We start from the raw sequence: 21,106 nt of genomic DNA, 5'->3' as shown, positions 1-21,106 counted from the left end.
CAGACTTGAGTTGGTTAAAATAAAATGCTTGAATGGGCTTTCCCCTAATATATATTTATGATGTGATATTTTGAGGTTTCAACAAAATTTGGTTGAAATTTAATTTTTCCCTTATTAACAATGTTCACAATTTGGGTTATGTAATTATCGGACGTTCATGAAGCCTCACAGAATTTAAATATAGTATACTGTTTGAGTTTGCACTGTTCCTTCAAATATTTAACACAAAATAAAATATAAATTAACTTTTTTTATAGATTACAGATATTTTTCATTGAAAAAGACAATTATATTCAAATTGAATTACATCACTGTAAACAATATTTTTTTAAAAATATAAATTAATTAATGATTTATATAGTCTGCACCAGCACTTCGATCGAACACTAAACAACGTCCTTTTTAATTCACTTATATAAATTGATTTAAACGACTGAGATTGATGCCATTTCTAACAAGTATCAAATACCTGTTGCCTTACAAGAGAATGATCGAAAATCAAACAAAAATTCTCTCTTTAGCACGCCACTCAAGTATTAATCCTCCAGGAAACTTTTGAATTAAGTTAAATCTGAAAATGGGGATTTTCTAGAAACCCGTAGAGCTGGCAGTGTTTTAGATCACGTGCCCACAAATCTATGTTGTGCACGCCTAGCAATAAAATCAAACTCAACTTGGACATCCTTCTTCTTCATCATCATTATTCCCTATGTTGAAGGGGAGAAGGAATATTTTTTTATGTTGATTTTCTACGAGATTCCTTTCTACGAACATTATGTGTTTTTTTTTCTGTAGTTTTTTTTTATAAATTTTAACAGCATTTTAAGCTAATATTTATGAAAGATATACAAAAATTTCACATAATTTTATCCTATGAAAAAACATCAAAATATGGAAAAATTCATTTCATTTTCGTGGACAAATGCCAATCAACGAACTTGTGTCGTGGTACTTTTTCAACACCCCTTACTCCCATAGTTAAGAGATGTTTCAAATAGAGTTTGTTTGATTTAAGTTAATGTTCTATTCAGCTAGGCTAATGTAACTTAATTTAAGATTTCAAAGCCCTAGCATAGCATTTATAGATTATGTCTTCGGTAGCCGCATTTTCTTGAGACCACCCCGCTTGTACTTGCATGTGCATTATATATCGGAGTTGGTCACTTTTTGAGTTGGAAAAGGAATGACTCCATCATACATTCAGCAGGGGAGTTTGAATACATTAAGGATATTGATTGGCTTCTTATGGAGGGGACCAGACTGATAAACTCTTATGCTTAATTCCCAAGAGATCTTTCTCCCTCAATTCTCTTTTCCTTTTCAAATCAATGTTTATTTTTCCACTTTTCTTATAGCCATTTTATTTTTGGCAACACATTTCAAAGTGACTGCTAATTTTGTCTATTGCATATGTTAGAAATGTATTCGTGGTCCATCCCCCATTTTAAGTCAACAGGTAATTAAAGAACTAAAGAAGGTTTAGCTAATCGATCTGTTTTGTATTTATTTGTTCATTAACCGTTTATTGGCTCAGCCCAATACTATTTACTTTAGAATTTTTACTTCATAGTGATTATTTCTTTCCTTTTTACGCAACTGTAGCACACATTTAGCATACCGATCAATTTTCTGTGGAAATATACATATGTTTGCACTTGGTCTAGCTTGTTCTAGAAGCCCTTGCCCTTATCACAGGTAAAATAATATTTATGAAATGTGTTTCTAAATAAATTAAAGTAATTTTTTTAATTATTTTAAGACTTGTTATTTGATGCTAACTAATTTTTCTTTCATCAGATTGACACATAATTTTCGAATAAAGTGATCTTCCGCTGTGACTCTATATATATATGCTCAAACTAAAGATGGAACATAATCATAGTGTAGTTTTGTTATTATTAACCTAGGGCCGTCACTTTTTCTAATTATATTTATCTCTTCAATAGTTAAATTACATGATTAATTCCAACAAGAAAAGTTTTTGACGAAAAGTTTTGGTACTAAAATAGCAATACTGAGAACAAAATAGTGAAAATACCGTTATGTTTTCTTCAACTTCCCATACATCTTCGAACATTTTGAAGCAATCATGCTTCCCATGTATTAAAACACAAAGCCGTTTAGGGAGAGGGTGGCGCATATGATACTCACTCACTGTGTGTACTGTGTTACATGTGCACCACAGCTTATTATCGTGTCACGAGCAGCAAGGTGCGCCACAACCAACCTCCAACCAATATATAATTAATCCTTGGATTCGATGTGCATGTCACTTTCACAAAACCAAACCAAAGCCTATCCTAAAACACTTCCATTTTCTTTCCACAGATTAACACCTTATGGAGTACCAACTCCCACAAAATCCACCCACCAACACCAAAACTCATAAGTCGACACCTCCTATTCCAACATACACTAACAACTACTGCTCTTGCTTCTTCTGCATCATCATGTCTGAAACAGTTCCTCCCCTCAGAAGAGCGAAAATCGCTCGCTACTTCAAACAAATGCCTCTCACAGACGACCAAGAACACATCCTCGCGTTAAGTGGCCTCTGGAAAATCGCCATAACTAACCCCAATGATCCAGAGTTTCCTTCCCTTGGTATCTTCAGATGCATGGCCAAACTGATTCAAAAAGGAGTGAATCACAAAGATTGGCTTCTTAGGGGTCAGAACATGTATATCCCTTATTATGCAGCGCATATCATTGGTTCTTACACCATGAACAAAGCCAAGTTCGCTGATAAAGCTGTTAAGTTCAACGTGGTTCCGCCGCTGATGGAGCTTCTCCGTGGCAAGATTAGTTGGGTTGAGCAAAGAGTTGCACTTCGCGCACTGGGTCATTTGGCCAGCCATGAAGCAACTTTTGAAGCCGTTTCGGAACACGAAGCTGAAGTGGTAGAAGCAGCCATTAAAATAGCTTCCACGTGCCTAAAAGAGGTGTTTGAAAAGTTCGTTGTGTTGAAGGAATCGGAGAGATTGGAGTACCACAGAAACTTGCTCACAAGAGGGCATGCAGACTTGGAATTAGAGAACAGAAAAGCAGAAGAATGGGCCAGCCAGCTCCAGTGTTGGTCTCTCTACCTCCTTGATTGCTTTGCATGTAGAGAAAGATCTATGGGACTAATCTGCAAAAAGAAATTCTTGAAGGACTTGTGTGGAATGTGGGGTGGTTTAGCAAACCCAACATCACCTTCTGGAATAGGACTTCTCAGTACTCTGTGTGGCACCCAAATAGGGAGAGAAAGTGTTGCAGATTTGGAAGAAGTTGTAGTGAATCTTTGTAATGTGTCAAGATCCTCAGATGATAGGCAACACATGGCAATCGATAGTCTCTTGCAACTTCTCAGAGATCCAGTTACAAGATATAAAGTAATAGACACCACTGTTCCAGTTCTTGCTGATTTGGTTGAGCTAAGAAGTTTGGGAGGGAAACCCAACGTTGGACAAGAAATCATGCAAACTCTCTTACAGGATTACCACAAAGTCAAGTTTGGTGAGCTGAAGTTGAAGAGTGAAAAAACCAAGAGAGCATTAGAAGAGTTATGGGACTTGAAGGTGGAAAGGGTCAAAAAACAAAGCCTAATGAGTGAGCAAGAAATAAGAGAAAAAGAAGTGTTGGCAGGTATTTTGAAACAAGAAGGGAATCGTGAATTTGGGTCAAGGGAGATTGAAAAGGCTGTGGTGAAGTACACAGAGGCTTTGGATTTGTGTCCATTAAAGTCTAAGAAAGAGAGAATAGTGCTTCATAGCAATAGAGCTCAGTGTCACTTGCTTCTTAGAGATCCAGAAGCTGCACTTAGTGATACAACTCGAGCACTGTGTCTATCGAGTGTGGCGAGAACTGCGTGTCTTCATAGCAAGAGTTTGTGGAGAAGATCACAGGCTTATGACATGAAGGGGCTCGCCAAGGAGAGTTTGATGGATTGCTTAATGTTCATTAGCAATCGATTTGGGTCTTCTACACAGAGAAAGGGATTCAAGATCCCACACTACGCAGCACGAATGGTTAACAAACAGATGAACGCCACGTGGCTCTTTGCTTCAGCCAAGTCGAGTTGGAAAAAAGTTGCTCGCGAAGAAGTGAAAGAATTTATGGTCCAAAATAAAATTGATTCTCTCAGGTTGAGGAAGAAAACGAGGAGGAGAACATCGTAATTAAGGTTGAGTCGTTGTAGAAGGGTGTTGTTTGGTGTCTGGAAAAATTGTCTTGTGTTGTTTCCCGTGTTGTGGGATAGTGATATGGTATGTAAAAGCTCATGCATGGTACTGTTGAATAGTTATTGTACCGGCGAGGGGTAGGTATTCGGTACACTTGTTAGACGGACATACATGATTACATACTTAATATGGTTATTTATTTAGGAAAAATAAGCATTTCACAGTTAGAGCCTTAGAGGATATATATACATGTATCCGTAACAAAAAAAAAAGAGATTTTTCTTTCTTCACTTGTTTTTTCTTACATTTCCTTTATATCATCTCTTTTTCATATATATCATGTTTATATGTCTGACTTTTTCTTATGTTGTTTTCTCTTTTTCTTTCCATCTTTCTATCTTTTCTTTTCATAGCCTATTTCACACTGCATATAAGAGAATATGGGGGAAAACATTTCCTAAAAGGAGATAAGAGAAAAAGGAGAAGCCGTAAATATTATAATGTGTTGTAAAAATTAGAAGAAAATATGTAATTAATTTGACACGTGTAATAATACTCTCCTCAAGGATGTATATATTCATCTCATACAACGTATTTTTAATAATGCAAAAATTTCTTATGATACGATAGATAGTTTTGAGAAGATCGAACGCATGATAGAGTATTGAAAAAATATAATTTATTGTCAAAAGTGGAGGACGACGAAGAGAAGAGTTAAATTATATAAGTTAGATGAGAGAATTAGGAAAGTAATGGTATATAATAATAGGTAATGACCAAGTAAAACCACCAATACTTATGCGGTTACACCACCAGCTTTCATGCTGAGTTAGTTGTTATCTGTCAAGGCTTTGCAGTTGGCGTGAAACCATGGTATTAGGCTTCTCATTTGCGAGACGGACTCTCAACTTGCAGTGGACTTGACTCACTTGAGCATAGCTGGAGTTAATCCTTTTCATATTTATGCTCCCTTAGTTAACTATTATTCGTAGTTTAGTTTCTGGGGAGTGGCATGGAGACTTTCTGTTCAACATACCTTAGAGGACAATAGTTGTGCGAATCTCTTGACTAAGACAGGATCCTCTTCTCTTATAAAGTTAGAAATCTTGGATGAGTGTCCTTCCTCTCTTAATCTGATGCTTTTGTCCGATGTTTGTAGCACTCTCCATGTTAATTAGGCCTAGGGCTTTTATGTCTTGTCTTTAATTTCTGAATGATAAAAAATTTAGGTGATGCAATAACTAAGTTATGCTATATCATTATTTTTTACACCACACATAAGAGATACGGTATAAAAAGTTTAAAAGTTATATACTGATCCCGTGTAACAGTTTTATATAATTAATTAATCATTCATAAATTAATAAATTATTATTGATATGATTTTTAAGATAATTATTATAAAAATCAATAAATTTATATTATGATAATTTATGATTTTACAATAATATAAAAATATTTTACACAATTAATACATAACCTATTTTTTATCATTAAAAACTTTAAACTCAATTTATCAACAATGTAGTTTAAATAAATCTTCTTAGTTCTGACTGAGGATGATAAAATAAGTCAATTCTTCCTAATCCATTTACAACTTGCTTAAGTAGGGGTGACTTTAAGAAAAAAAAAGTACCAAAAATTAAACTCACTTGTTTAATAGTATGTTGGCAAGTTGGCTTACCAAATAAATAAAATAACTAATTAACTCATTAAACTTAACTCATTTCCTCATCTTATACTGACACTATTGTAAGAAACAAAATTAAAAGCAAAATTAACAAGTAACTTATTATTGGCTACTTATTACTACTAGATCCATTCTTAATATCTTTAAATTATGTGATTGTATCATATAATATTATCAATTATTTAACTTTTAAGTATTCAAATTTTTCCAAGGAGTTTTTAAATATAATATTCTTATAATAGAATTATACTTTACCCTTTCTTATAGTTTTAACACCTAAAAAGTTATGTTTTTTCCCTCTTGTCTTTCATGTATAATCTTTCAATAGTGTCTTGTAAAAATATATATGCTTTTAAGATATATATAATATTTCACAATAAAATAAAACTTCACAAATTATAGTACTCGTATAAACATGTCAAGAAGAGTTACTATAATATGCAGATTCCAAAACATAGGAGTAAAATATTCTCTTACTCTAATATTTCTTTTGTTTTCCAAAAATGATTCATATTACACGTGTTACTCTAAGAAAGCTTGTGGTCCGTAGAACACAACAATAATAAACCATTTCATGTCTTGCGAGTACTTATGAACTAAAAATTTATATTCATATGGCCAAAAGTCACAATTTTCTGACTTAAAAAGAGAAGCAAACATTTTCAAGATATTTATACCAAATAATTTCTCCATTAATTTCATTTGTATTCTTTTTTATTTAATCTCTTTATAACACGGCTTTTATTATTTAACCTAAAAAGAATTAAATGTTTAAAGAAACTAGATGAGTTCATAATATTTTGATGACTAAAAAGCGAACAAACATTACACCTAAAGAAAAAAAAAATGAATGTTTAGTATAACTATTTAATAAAAAAACGTTTAAACTAATCAGTAAGTCACAAAACAAATGAATGTTTAAGTATAATTATTTAATAAAAAATAAATCAATTAGTAGATCTTCAAATTATCTTAGAATTTTTAATTAAGCTCCTAAACTAACAAAAAGTATTTTGTTTACATGCTATAAATTTTAGGGACTCGATTATAATTTTTTTTTTACAAATGTAGTTGTAATAAAAGCATGTAACAATTAGGTCTTTTTTTATCTTGTAAACTTTTTATACTTGAGTCCCTAAAAAATTTTAAATAGTTATAAATTGTCATTTTCTGTCAGTCTCAAGCCGCTATAAATTATTACAATAAAACATATAAAATCAATGACTAAATTATATATATTTTTAGTTTAGAGACCAAATTAAAAATTCTCAAATAATTTAGAAACCTACTTATTAATTTAACAAAAAAAATACATATCTTACAACTAAATGAGAAACTTATACAGTAATTCTTTTTTCAAGAAAACAATAAGAGAATTGGCCTAGGACTTTTCGATGGATTTTCTTTTTTTGCTTGGCTAAATAGATAACCCCACCCCCACAATGGAAAAAGCTCAGTTATAATCGACCTTATGACTTTTACAGCTAATCATCTACTTGCGCCTATTCCCTTTCAAAACCATTGCCGGATATTCTGGAGTAAGACGTTTTCCTAAAAAAATTATTGCAGGATCTCTCGCGAAATCTAAAGATTTTTTTATCATTAAAATTGGATTTTTGCACCTAATCCTACATAAAATAATGATATTCAGGTCGAAACATCTGCACAGTGAATGCGCACCGAACCATGACGTACCATTAACGACAAATCAGGAAATGAAGTTTTGATTGGGAGTGTTTAAAAATGCTAAGAATAATGTAATACCCCATTCACACTTGAACAATTTAATAACGAAAATACAAACAAACGGTATTCGTCTCTCAACTGTTTTCTTTTATGGGGCGGGGCAGAGACAAAGTAGTGGTGGTTATTGGAATAGGGGAAAAGATAAATGATAATTTCATCATCCAACGCCTAAAGTTACAACACTGTACAATGGCTATCATATATTATTACAATTTATAAAGCCTGCATACAGATTAAGCCTCCATAGGAAGATCAATAAGTAAATGTCAAAGCTTTTACGGTTCTGCTGCATTTTCCGCAGGTTATGATTTATGAAAGACCAGCAGCAATATAGTTATTAGGTGAACATACAGAAACCTACAAAAGCAGATAGTACATCGTATTTGCTTTAGCAGAGACATTGAATTGAACCACTCTGTTGTATTGGGTAATTAATTATAAACACTACAGTAAAAGACCAGAAATTAAAAAAAAACAAACAGAAATTGAAAATAACTTAGCCATTGACTAACCTGGTCATTATTCCAAGGAGTTCAATCATTAGAAAAGCTCAAGGCAGCAACAACCGACCCTGTTGTTGCAAAAGTCGATGCAACATCATGATACTCTTTCCATGAGGTTGTTACTTTCAGAGATGGGTATAGCCAACTTTTGACAGAATCCCCCAAGCAATTTGGATCCAAGTTCAAAATGGATTCCCATCAACCTGAAAACCTTGTGGGATGCTTCCTGTGAACTCCATATTAGCAGCAAGTAACAAACCCAGCATGACAACAAATCCGACTACAGCAGATCCTCGGGACAGTAGCATGAAGTTATACCTGAAAAACAGTGAGATAGATTTACAGAATGACGATTTCAAATGCTTCCAGATGCTAGATAATTTACGTATTTTGATAATGCCATATCAGTAATGTGTCATCCTTAAAATTGCATCTCTCACATTTTCAAGCACGTCAAAATCAGTAGACCCATAATTTTGACCACAGTAAGCATTGCAGAGAGCCTGACAGATTAACAATATCAAGATGGATACAAGGTAAATTGCCACAATTCATCAAGCAACTTGAAAAATAAATACATATGAAACTTAAAAAAATGAAATATACTCAGTAAATTTCTAGACAATTCCAATGAAAGCATCAACCATTGTTTAATGATAAAAGGGACATAGGATCATTGGTAAAGACTAAAACACGCGTTCTTTTCAGAAGCAAGCCACACATAAAGTAGCCCCACGGGATCATATATATCGGTGAAAAAAATATAATCGAAGTTATTTGGTAAAACAATAACGTACTTCCCATGCCATTGGCATTTCTGCATCATAATCCTCCCATCTAGCAGGTGTACAAGGTGTTCTAATTGCAAAGTCAAAACCAAGCTCCCCCTGGAAAAAAAAAAACATCAATTTCTGCAATAAAATATACAGGTATGAACAGTTAAGCAACAAAAGAAAGGGAAATGGGGAACAAAATTTTCACTGTATCAAGCTTACATTTTTACAAGTGTTATCCTTGTCCCCTCAAGTTGTTTCCTGAAACATTAACATCCAGAAATAAGTATTTGTAAACATTATATGTTCCCCAAGCACCATTTGCACTACACACACATACCCTTCAAATGCAGTACTGTTGCACCAAGTAGATGACCAGAAATCCTCACCGACCACATTATAAAGATCAGAGACAGAATTGGCATGAATGACCTGCACATCAAATATTGAAGTCTCCAATTTCATAAAAGCACGAACTACTGAAATATTATTATTCAAACTATGTTAAAGAAAAAAAAAAAGAGTAACATCAAAACATGTAACATCCACCTTAGACCATTATTAAGAATTGGCAACAATCACCGGCAAGAGAGTCAGGAAGCATTTATTCATCAAAAATTAACTAATATTTAGAAATCCTTTAGCTTTAACAATATAGAAGGGAAGTCATATTCTATCAGTTAATTAAGAAAATGAAACCAACTAAAAATTTCAGATTACATGGTTCATAGTTTTTAGAGATGTAAAAATCATTTATGTTTTGAACAAACAACTTAAGATGTAAAAATCATTACTAATGTGAGCAAAGTAAAAGTTTTCCAAAGCTACACCAGTTGGGTTACAAGTCATGGTGGAGGCCTCTTGCATAGTAAATAAAGCAACAACAAACAAGCACCAGATGTAATTCAACAATACACAAACCACCTCTTCTAATTTCCCATCTTTGAAAAGACAAATGATCTGATCTGTCTTGCTGTAGACATATGATTTCTCTTTTATGACAGTCTTTGCAATATCTAATGTTCTGTGATGTTTAAAAAGAATGAGCATTCCAGAGCTACTGCCAACCAAAATTTACAAATAATGCCCCTAAAAAGATCACATTTCAATCAACATAGTTGACATGGAAAACAGCAAGTAATCCTAGTTATTCCTCCATGAACACTCCGAAGTTCCTGAAGCAGTATTCTCAAAAAATTTTACTCCCTGAAAGGTTTCATCATATTTCGGTGCTCTAACACCAAATTTTCTTCTATAACTGCTTGTAAGTTGTAAGTGTGCCACTATATCTCAGTGTTTTCATTACTTGCATTCATGGGCCCAATCATCAAGACTATTGAAAGCTTGCAAGCTACAGTTGTGTCAAATAAATATTTAATCTCCAACTATTAGGCAGTTGTGGTTGTTAAGAAGTATCTATGCTCTCCCATTGCATGGAACAATAGGCCGCACAAATGATAAGCTCTGGCAAACCTAACATCAAAACTCAAGTAATCAGCCTCAGCCCTCAGATACAGAGCAAAGGGCACAAAGTACATCAAACATGATAAACCAGTTACCAGCCAACAATTGTAATGGGAGTGATGCCATTTCATTAACAACAATTACCTCCCATCAATTTGCAGCATCTGATTTAGACATTCCTGAGCTTTGTTGGCTTTGATAAATCTTGACAGAACTGCCAAAACCCTCATGTTCATAAAACTAACAACCAAAATTATGTTAAATAGAAGCTTTAAGCATAACTGAAAATAAAAGGCCAAAAAATGTGTTTCATACTTAACATCTTATTAGCTATAAACCAAAGATTGATAAATCCTAATTAATTGCCAACGTCACACATTAAGAATAAAGCTAGCAACAAAATCATCTAACAGAACAGCTATAAGCCTATAACTTGAAATAATAGCCATGAATGATGTAACCTACTTCGTAGAATTAAGCCTATAAGTTACTAAAGGAAAAATATAAATGTAAATTAAGTTACTAAGCTGACATGAAATGGAAACTTTAATTCAAGTTAAATGAGTAAATTATAATACATGCAGAGAGAAATGGCACGGATGAAAGTAGTGAGGAAAGATATGATTAGAGACCAGAGAGCATGCAAGTATACAACTGATCACATTTCAAACCAGAAAATAATATCCATACAGATGATTCAGGATTTTCAGAATCAAGCTTCCAGCTAACAATTAACAGAGCCAACAACTATCAGTATAATAAGGTTGATACTTGATAGATACCTGAGTCAGGTGTTCCCATGCTTCAAGAAAATTTCTATCAATTTGAAGTGATTTCAGATGTGCTTCCTCAGATTTCTTATATTCACCAATTGAAGATAATGCTAAACCTTGTAAAAGACAATGTTTGATCAGATAAATAATGAAGATATATTTTCATGTGAAAGACAAGAAAACCAACATAAAGGTTCATAGTCAATGAGGATTCAAAGGTTAAGACTCAGGACCCACCAAACATGTATAGGCAGACTCATTATCCCTGCCTAGCTGCACACATGCTGAAAGGTCTTCAACTGCAGCATCAAACTCTTTAAATTTGAAATTGGCAATTCCTGCATTGAATGTTACAAAATCATACATTAGACATATATAAGTAGCTACTATCTACAAAAAGAAAATAATTAGATCAACATTATCACCATGACAATTTTTAATCAAACTTCAACTTGAAATTAACAGTGAGGTCGTAAACAAAATACAGGATACAGGATAGTATTATTATTCCAGCATAAAACTATAAACTCGTTTCACATAAAACTAATCAAGTCCCTCTGTCTAGACTTATAGGAGCTACCACAAGATAAATGCATTTACCCATCATAATAAAAGGATGCATAATTAATTATTCCAGCATCAATCAGTAAGCCAAATAAAAAAATGAAAAAGACTGTGTCAGACAAGATACCTCTTTCGTGTAAAATATCTGCTGAGTTAGATTCAAATTCTAATGCCTTAGTCAAATCTTCAATAGCCTGAGATATCAGGAAGCAGTTGCCAATGTCACGTTATGAATTGTTATTTGTGCAAGAAAGTCATATACAACAAAAGTGACTCAAGTGAGGCATCACGAGTCACTGAAAATTTCAATCACTTTTTTTTCAATGGAACATACAATAAGATAACAGTGCAATAACATGAAACCACGTAACTCTTGACAGCTGCATCAGTTCTGTTTAACAATAAAATAATTAACCCAAGTGTTAATGCCCAAAGCCAAACCATATCAAGTTTCATGCCTCAGTTAAAATAAGGCAATTCAAACATAAGTAAAAACCAAATTTCAAACCTTTTTCATTTTCTGTGACAGAATACGTCCATTTCATTTAGAGTGTGTATGTATGTCAATGGACCATACCTAAGATGAAAAATAGCCAATTTTCAAACAACAAACATAAAATTTCAAACAGCAAAGAGATTCAGGTAAACTTTAAAATGTTATAAAGATACTAAAATAGAGTAAGCCACCCTCACCTCCACAAACTCCCCCCAAGGCTGCCCGTGCCTGACCTCTCCTCTTCCATGCCTCACCAGCTGATGGATTAAATTCTATAGCCTAAGAAATACAATGTTGACTACTTATAAACAGAGGAGATACCCATATCTCTATGTACTTTCAGATAGTGTTTATTCAAATTCGAATACCTTTGAAAAATCAGCCATAGCAGCATCAAGTTCTCTCTTGAATGCATAAGCAGTCCCTCTTCCAATCAGTGCTTCGGGATATGCAGGATCCTCTTTCAGTATCTGAGTAAATGACAGAGACACGACCACAGTTTGTCATTTGATGATAGAGAAAGAGGTGGATAAGATAACAGGTAGATATCATAAAAGGAAACGTCACAAGTATCACTAACAAGTAAATAAAAGGAAACACCCCAAATATCACTAGGGAGGAGACCATTGCAGCTGATCAAAAATGGATATGGCGTGAGCATATTTCCCTTCATTAACCTGCAAAGTAATCATAACATCAAATATGCTATCAAACAAATAAATACACCAACACAGCAGTTGTGCAAACAAACCTCTGCTATTCCCTGTGAGAGCTGAAAATCTACACTTACAGACTTAGTCTTTGAAATCCGAGCAACAAATTTTTCCTTGCTTCACCAATTTTTTCATGGGGAATATTAAACATACGACTTGGCTTTCTAAGAATTTCAGCAACATCAAGTGAGTCACTACTAGACTCGCCACTACTTTATCTTTATCCCGTGATTCTGAAGTGTCACTTAAGTTATTACATGATTCAGAATTATAACTCAGTTTATCAATAACGTCAGTGCTTCCATTCACTTGGCCATCAGATTTATTAGACTCCCTATCTTCACTATTTAATTCATTTCGCAAGTCAAAATTATCAGCAGACTTCAGCAAGATCAAAGATTTATCACTTGTATTGTCACATAATTCATCTTGAGGACTCAAACTATCTTGATTCTTACAAATTTCAGTCAAGTTCCCATTACTCATAGAATCGGATTCAGATTGTGGAACGGGCGACCCATTGGTTTCATAGAATGCATTGTTGGGCGTTGTTTTATTGTTGTCAAAAGCTCTTCGAGCTCTAGCAACAGCTTCAAATCTGCAGACTGTTGCTGCGCGTGTTCATAACCTTGCTCCCATACTGACAGAGCATCTATTTTCCTTCCCAATGCAGAAAGCGCGTGACCTAAAACACAAGACATTCCTCTCTTTGACTCTTTCCATAGTAAAACTTAAACAAAACGGTCGTGTGGTGATAATAATAATCCATAAAACGAACGAATAAATGATAAATCCATCAAAATAAAAAACTCCAAGTGCCAACACGGTTCTTAACTTTCTACTCATCAACCAGTAACTACCTCTGTTTTTCTTAAAAGAACTTAAATCCCACTTCCCAGGGTACAAAAAAGTTAAAAAGAAGCATCAAGCGTTGGATGAATTTAACAAGCAAGAGACCTTTGAGAATGTAGGCTTGAAGTCGCGAGGGGTCAAGCTGAAGCGCTTTGTCGCAATCCTTAATTACGTGCTTGTGCAGCTCCAATTGGCTGTAACAGAAGGCTCTATTACTGAAAGCAAGCATTGAACATCACATTACCATTCACGAGAGAGAATTATTAATCGCAATGAAAAAGAAACGGAATCGGAAAGGAATGGAAGTACGAAGAAGTGTGTTATGTGTGCGAACCAGATGTCTTTGATTGCACCAGACTGAGAAACGAACGAATCGAAGACCCTGGCTAGCTCGGCTCGCTGGGAGGTAGCAGGAGCCATGGCTCAACAACAGAAGCGAGGCGCACAGATCAGAGAGAATGTGTGTGTTGTTTCTGCTTTCGGAGTTTCAACGAGGTCGCGACCAAAAAGAAATTTGCGGGTGGAGAATGGAGTTGCAGAGCGAGGGTAAAATGGGAAAAGCGAATGTTTGGAAATTAGGAGGAAGAAGGTGGAAGAAAAAAAAGGATAAACTACTAATTTTGTCCCCTAATTTTTTTTAAGTTTAATTTGATGTTTTAATTTTTAAATAATTTAATTTGATTGTTATATAATTTTTAAAATCGAACGTCAAAAAAAAAATCGATTTAATTATGTTCAAATTGAAACTAATGGCCTCATCACATTATAAACACGCGTGTGGCTTTTATACTTTCTTGGCTAGGTTTGGGTTTGGCCCTATGGGGATAATAATAATATAAAAAAAAATCTATTTTTGGATGCTTTGATTTATTTTTTTTGTTTATTTACGTGGTTTCTTTTTCCATTCATTTATCAAAATATCAAAGATAATACAAAATATAAAAGCAAAGTAATAAAATGTATAAGTTTTTAATAAAAAAAATTTAGAAAATATTCAAAGAAGAGAAATGTTTGTATACCTCTTTTTTTGAGAGAGATGTTAGTGTGGACCTCTTGTACGTATTCGATAGTTCTTAATAAATTTTAAATAATATTTTAATAATGATAAAGAAATAAAAAATATGTTGCTAATACTCTTAATATTTGAATTTGAAGAGTATTAGCAACACATTTTCTTGGCCATAATAATAATTAATAGTTACCATGTAGGTGTTAAATTTAAAAAATAACAAAAAGGAAGAAGTACCAAGAGTTCCGAGTCCTGAACTCCTGATTCATTTCTTGGCCATAGAACTCCACCGCAATGCTAACGATAAGAAAGGGATAGAGTATTGAGGGAGCAAAGAATAAGAGGATCGGAGGAAATATTTTGTTAATGTCAACTTTCCAATCTTTCACTCAACTATTTTACAATATAATCAGTAAGCACGTCAGTTTGAACCGTATACGAAATTTAGGTTTTTTTTTTTCACTTCATGTCCATCATCAATACTCTGCATCCATTTCATACATCGACGAGGCAAAGAAGGATCAGAGCATGGCGACGCTGAGAATAGATCAAGCTAAATTCTGATGGATCCCACCCGTCGGGCTCATAAGAATAGATCCCAACCCAAAATAATTTGGACCATCAAGGGTTCAATGAAATTCAATCACATACAATTATACTTTGAAAAAAAAATATATGTATACTCATTTCATCTCTTTGGTTTGACATTTAAGATTTTGATACAAGAAATAAAAAATATAACCAATATTTAGATTTAATAGGAATTATTGTACAATTTTTCATTACTTTTGTTATTTTTTTACTCCACTATAAATATTTAAGAATATAATAAAAATATAATATTTTATTAATATCCTAAAATAACAATTAAAATGGGATTTTTTTTTTTTACTAAAACTTTAAATAAAATGAACCAAGGAAATAAAAAAAAGTATCTGGATAGAATTAATTAGTGAAAAATTGTTAATTCTTGGAGACCACAATTCTCTCCTTTTTTTCATTAAGGTAAAACACTATTCAAGTTTGAAAAGTGCAGGGTGTTATTACATTAATTCTTAAAGTTGAGAAAATTTAAAATAAGTCTTTAAAGATGTTAGTTATTTGCAGTAAAAAAATGCTTATTTAATTTAAGTTTCTAAATTTCACTATTTATCATCATCACTTCGACTCTTAAAACATATTAAATTTTCCTATAAAAAAACATTAATATTAGTTTGCAATACTGACATTTATGCTAAAATAACAAATAATGTATTGTTGTGGTAGAAGCGTGAATTGTAAAAGCTTGTTATATATAGGCCATCAAAATATCAAGTCACCGGACCATTGAAATTAAATCCCAGTTTTCTTGTCATTTTCAACACTTCATAATCATCGTTTGTCAATAAGTTAGTGGGGCTTAGCTCTAGAAAACTCGCTTTGATCCCATAAATGAAGTCATTAATTCCTTTGACGTTAGAAAATTATTTAACTTTATATTTTAATAAAAAAATATTTGTTCTAATTTAAATTTATATTAAAATTAATTTAGACAAATATTTTAATTATGTTCAACAGTTTAATTTTTTAAAATAAAATAAAATTCTATCTAGTTGTAAAATACACGAACATTAAAAAGAGTTGCCCGCATAATGAACCATGCGGTTGCTGTGACCCAAATAGTCCAATGAAGCAATGACTAAAGTTGGTTGATGGTCATCGTAGGATCAAATAGTATCCACAAAAGTACTTCAATTTTAATAGCTAGCAGTTTACTATAAAAGAAAAATATTTTTTGACAAAAGGAAAAAACATCTGTGACAAATACATTAGAATAAGACAATATATCTTCTCTTAAGCTTTTCTTACCAAAAGTATAAAAAGAAAAAAGAAATATAGTTAACTAAGCTAGACATTTATGAACTAAGAACCCGTGTTTCACATGTAAGTATTATTTTATGTTAAAGTTTTGTAGGCCTCGTCTGTACACACACTTGTATGACTGATAAACTACCTGAACTGTATTCATAAAAATAATACTTTGTTTTTATTATTTGCTTTTTGGTTTATTTATTCCTCTATCCTACTTGTCTCCTTGTCTTTATATTTTTTTTCTTTCGAAAATCAAATAATTGTATATCACTTTGCCACGTCATTTTCAAGTTTTTGTTAATTAATTTCTTTGTTGATGATTTCCAATTTTTCCTTTTCTAGATCTTTTCCCCAAAAGAAAAAGTAACTCGATCAAAGTTCGTGTTTTCCAAAAACAAAGTTAATAAAACACACAGTACTAGCTCAATAACTATCTATTATCAAAGTCCATAAGAAAACTCAAGTGACAAAGTCCAAGATCAATTCTCAAAGCTTCCTTAGCTTGATTATCACAGCTACATAAATTTAAACGTCATTAATAATTGATAATACTAGTCCTACACAAGTTGTGTTTTTTCTAGTTGTTGGACCACTCCCCAATTTTCCAGTGAGAAATGTTCGCAACACAATGAGGGACATTGACATTTGATTCTCACTACAAGAGTCTTGGTACCTCTACGGTTTTACCACAAGTTCGAATACAACAAACACAGATAGAGAAACAGTTGAAGGGAACTTATTCCCCCCATTTCAGTTGTTATTTCACACTACGAATACAAAAAAAAAAAAAAAAAACACCCCACAAACACACACAGGGATAGATTCTCTTTTTCTAACGGAGTCACGTCACGTCTATATCTACTACCTTCTTGCCTCAATATCAAGTTGAATGTGTTTGAGCAGCACCGGAATAACGGTATCCGGCGAGCTTAACTGCGGCAAATGACCATCAGTTGCCATGACCTCCACGATGGACTCGGCACCAATGTGTTGGTGGAGGTACTCCGAGATCATCATCGGAACAGCCATGTCTTTCTCAGCTTGTATGATGTGGCAGGGGACAGAAACAAGGCTCAGAATCTGCCTCATGTCGCTTTGAAAAATGGTCCGTGACACAATCAGCGCTATGTCTGGCCGCATGTTGAACAACGTTCGACTAAACTCCTGCACTGCAACAGACTCCATGTCCCCACCCACAGCCAAAGGAGCAAACCCATAGCACCATGCTTTGTAATTCGCCGCCATTGCGTCGAATAATTGGTCTAGATCTTCCTGCTCAAATCCTCCATAGTATTCCACGTCGTTCAAATACCTTCCACAAATCAAAGAACAAATGCAATTGCAAGTCAATGAATTAAATAGTTATAACAATTCACGCACAGTTGAACCAACTGAATTACATTAATTGGAAATCATTTTTTGCTTAACAAAAGCCAAACTCAATATATTATAGTCACAAGAAATATTTTAATACATTGCTGACAAAATTGTTACTTTTGGCATCACAAAAAATTTAATAATAAATTTTTAAAAACTACACGTAAATTATTTTGTGGTGAGTAACGGCGGACAAAGTTAAATACTTAATTACCTGGGGGAAGCGCCAACCATGATGAGTTTGGTAAAGAGATCGGGGCGAGAAATAGAAGCAATAGCGCCAATCATTGCGGAAACAGAGTGGCCAACAAAAATGCAAGACTCAACTTGGAGCTCTTCTAAAATGGCAAGCAAATCAGAGGCATAACCTTCTAAGATCGAGTGGCGCTCAAAGTCGAAGTAGTCAGGGTTAGTGGTACCCGCGCCCATGTTGTCGTAGAGAATGACACGGAAATTGTCGACGAGATAAGGTACAAAGTGTTTCCACACAGACTGGTCCGTGCCAAATCCATGAGCCAGAACTATATATTCAGTGCCTGATCCCAAAATCTTCACGTTATGAGCTTCAGCTGCTATCCCCATTTTGTCACTCAGTTTTTCTCCTTCCTCTTTGTGTGCACTGCGAAATGCTTCTTCCTCTCTGTTTCTGTTTCACTTTTGCTTAGTTACCGACCACTGTATGAAAGCACGACTTTCAGGCTTACAGGCCCGCCCTATATATTTGGACTTCTATATAGCCACGAGGAGCAAGTAGCACCACACCTATGGATATATGTAATTTAATAATACTATAAATGCTCGACGGAGAATACAAATTGGGCAATTTCATTGGTCACCAAAAAGAGGATTCTGGATTTTTTGTTGTTCGCTAGATTGGAAGACAAGTGGATAATACTACATGTCCCAGAACTAAAAACTAGTACACCATGTCACCATCCCTGAATTTTTTTTTCAAGAAAAAAAAAGTTCACTATCCCTGACTCGGACTTCATAGAAAAGAAACAAGGAATGGAGAGAAAATTTATAATTTGAATTCAACAGAAATAAAAGAATTTTTTATTTAATTTTTAAAGGTGGATATTAAAGTTATTATAGTTTAACTCATAGTTTCTTATCTAGGTATGCGTGTTAAGCACTAATGAAAAAACTTCACTTATAATAATTTTACTCGTTCAAACAAAATTAATTTTAGTGGAAGAGATACATGTGAAAAATTAAATAAAAAGAAAATATTTTTTCTGTCCTTACTCTTCTTTATTAATTTTTTCCCTGTTATCCAAACATATGAGTAGTTGCATGTCCCAACTTCCACGGTGCGAATTAAAGGGAACTTGGCATTATCCTTGTTGCAAATTGATATGAAGATCATCGGCATCAAACTCTCACAGAGACTCGAGAGCAACTGGTCGAGCCCAACTAACAAAACATAGTTATCCACGATGGGGCCGTGACAGAGTCTTGATTTTGGTCCAGCTGATTGCGACCAAGGAGGAGAGAAGGGAAGACAAAATGACGAAATTGAAAACTAAGCAAGAAAATGTTTTTCTTATTTTATTTCAATTATTATAGGTGAAATGTTAATAAGAATAAGATATTTTTCAGATATTTGAGTTACTTTCTAAGTGAAATATTCATAAGAATATGATATTTTATTAAGATATTTTTCATTAGTACTTTTTAAACTGACTTTTTTTAGGTTGTTATCATGAAAAAGGATACATTTTACTTGAAAAAACATCAATTTTTTTATATAATTGAAAATATTATTTTTAGGGTGAAAATATGATTAATTAAAAATTATATAACTACGTTAAAAAGATTTAACCTAGAGACCACGGCATCTCGGTGCCGTGCCCATTCTTGGTCTTTGAGCCTGAGCTCCAGAGCTAGACATGAGCAGTACAGCACAACATGCATGTTTTTATCAGAAGAATAATGATATTTTGGTTCTAACTCTAACGCGAAAGTGCCCTGTTTTTTAGGTTACCTTTTAAAAATGATTTTTTCCGTAAGCTCAAAGTGTATATACCTTACAAAAAAATAAAAAAGACATGAAAAAAAATATTAAAAACAATAAATACAATAAATAATCGGATGAAAATAATTATAAGGTAAAGATAAAAAATTAAGGTGTGAAAAGATTAAGGTATTTTAAGTTTCTAATTAATAATTATCTACAGTAGAAAAATAATAATCATCGTTGCACTTTGTCCTTAAAGTTCACTTTAGCTACCTTCTTTAGAGAAGACAAATTCTCTTTAAGAATATCTAATTATCCTCCTCATCAAGGGTCTTTGAGGGAACTATTCAATGTAGAATGTTGAGATTGAGAAATTTTTTCCTACAAAACATTAATATTTTAGATCTATGATCAACAATTTATACTATGATACAAGATGAATCCATAAATTTTTTTAGTGGAAAAAAATAGTTTAGGATTAATTATGGTTATACTTTGGCAAAATTAGCTAAAAGCTAAAAAGTTAATCGGAAGCTGAAAGCTAAAAAGTTAACCTAATAAATTATTAGTATTCAATAAAATTAGCTCTTAAAATAATTAGAAATAGTAAAATGATTGAAAAATAATAAAGTCATGATTTATTTGAAAATGGTAAACAGAAAATTTAATAAATATATTAAGAATAAAAAAAAATATTTTAAAAAAATTAGAAACTAGCATTTTAAAAAATGTTAGAAGTTATTGAGAAATTATTAAAAAATATGTATTCATTGAACATACAAATGAGTTTTTTAGCTAGTAAAAAAACTAGAAATTAGTTAAAATGCTTTGTAAAGTATAATCTAAATTTTTTGGTTTTAAACTTTATGCAAATTTTACTTTTAGCAATTAAACAAGTGTTTTATTATTTTTGGTCTGTATAATTTCTTTAAATAATGATGTAATATTTATGGTAGTGTGTATAAAAGAAACAAGTCTGTATAAAAAAATCATATTAGTAGTTTATCGACTTGTCACATTATCAAAGATCACATATACTTTCTCTAATTGTAAGACTCTTTCAAGTAATTTATATTTCTTAAGAAAAATAATTAGTTTAGTTAATAATATTAAATTTATCAATTATGTGTATTATCATTTCAGAATTATCCTTTTTTATCTTTATTTACTTA

General features: G+C 32.9%; 2 protein-coding genes and 1 pseudogene across 2 annotated transcripts; 1 reads left to right on the top strand and 2 right to left on the bottom strand.

Annotated features, from left to right (window-relative positions):
- Positions 1 to 2,230: 2,230 nt before the first annotated feature.
- Positions 2,231 to 4,453, top strand: LOC114375204. The gene has a single exon (XM_028332972.1). The coding sequence runs from the start codon at positions 2,340 to 2,342 to the stop codon at positions 4,158 to 4,160; it is 1,821 nt and encodes a 606-aa protein (XP_028188773.1). The 5' UTR covers positions 2,231 to 2,339; the 3' UTR covers positions 4,161 to 4,453.
- A 3,144-nt stretch (positions 4,454 to 7,597) lies between these two features.
- Positions 7,598 to 14,382, bottom strand: LOC114376571 (annotated as a pseudogene).
- A 2,674-nt stretch (positions 14,383 to 17,056) lies between these two features.
- Positions 17,057 to 18,816, bottom strand: LOC114374180 (probable esterase KAI2). Its single transcript, XM_028331792.1, has 2 exons — positions 18,189 to 18,816; positions 17,057 to 17,909 (listed from the first exon to the last, which is right to left on the bottom strand). Exons 1-2 carry the CDS (start codon positions 18,554 to 18,556, stop codon positions 17,459 to 17,461), a joined length of 819 nt encoding a protein of 272 aa, XP_028187593.1. The 5' UTR covers positions 18,557 to 18,816; the 3' UTR covers positions 17,057 to 17,458.
- Between the last annotated feature and the right edge of the window lie 2,290 nt (positions 18,817 to 21,106).

This window comes from Glycine soja, chromosome 11, assembly GCF_004193775.1.
Source record: "Glycine soja cultivar W05 chromosome 11, ASM419377v2, whole genome shotgun sequence".
Classification (NCBI taxonomy): domain Eukaryota; kingdom Viridiplantae; phylum Streptophyta; class Magnoliopsida; order Fabales; family Fabaceae; genus Glycine; species Glycine soja.
This window is presented reverse-complemented; position numbering and strand designations above follow the sequence as displayed.

Coding starts and splice junctions, on each gene's coding strand:
- LOC114375204 (XM_028332972.1), top strand. CDS start 2,340: ATGGAGTACCAACTCCCACAAAATCCACCCACCAACACCAAAACTCAT.
- LOC114374180 (XM_028331792.1), bottom strand. CDS start 18,556: ATGGGGATAGCAGCTGAAGCTCATAACGTGAAGATTTTGGGATCAGGC. Junction 17,910..18,188: donor ATGGTTGGCGCTTCCCCCAG/GTAATTAAGTAT, acceptor GATTTGTGGAAG/GTATTTGAACGACGTGGAAT.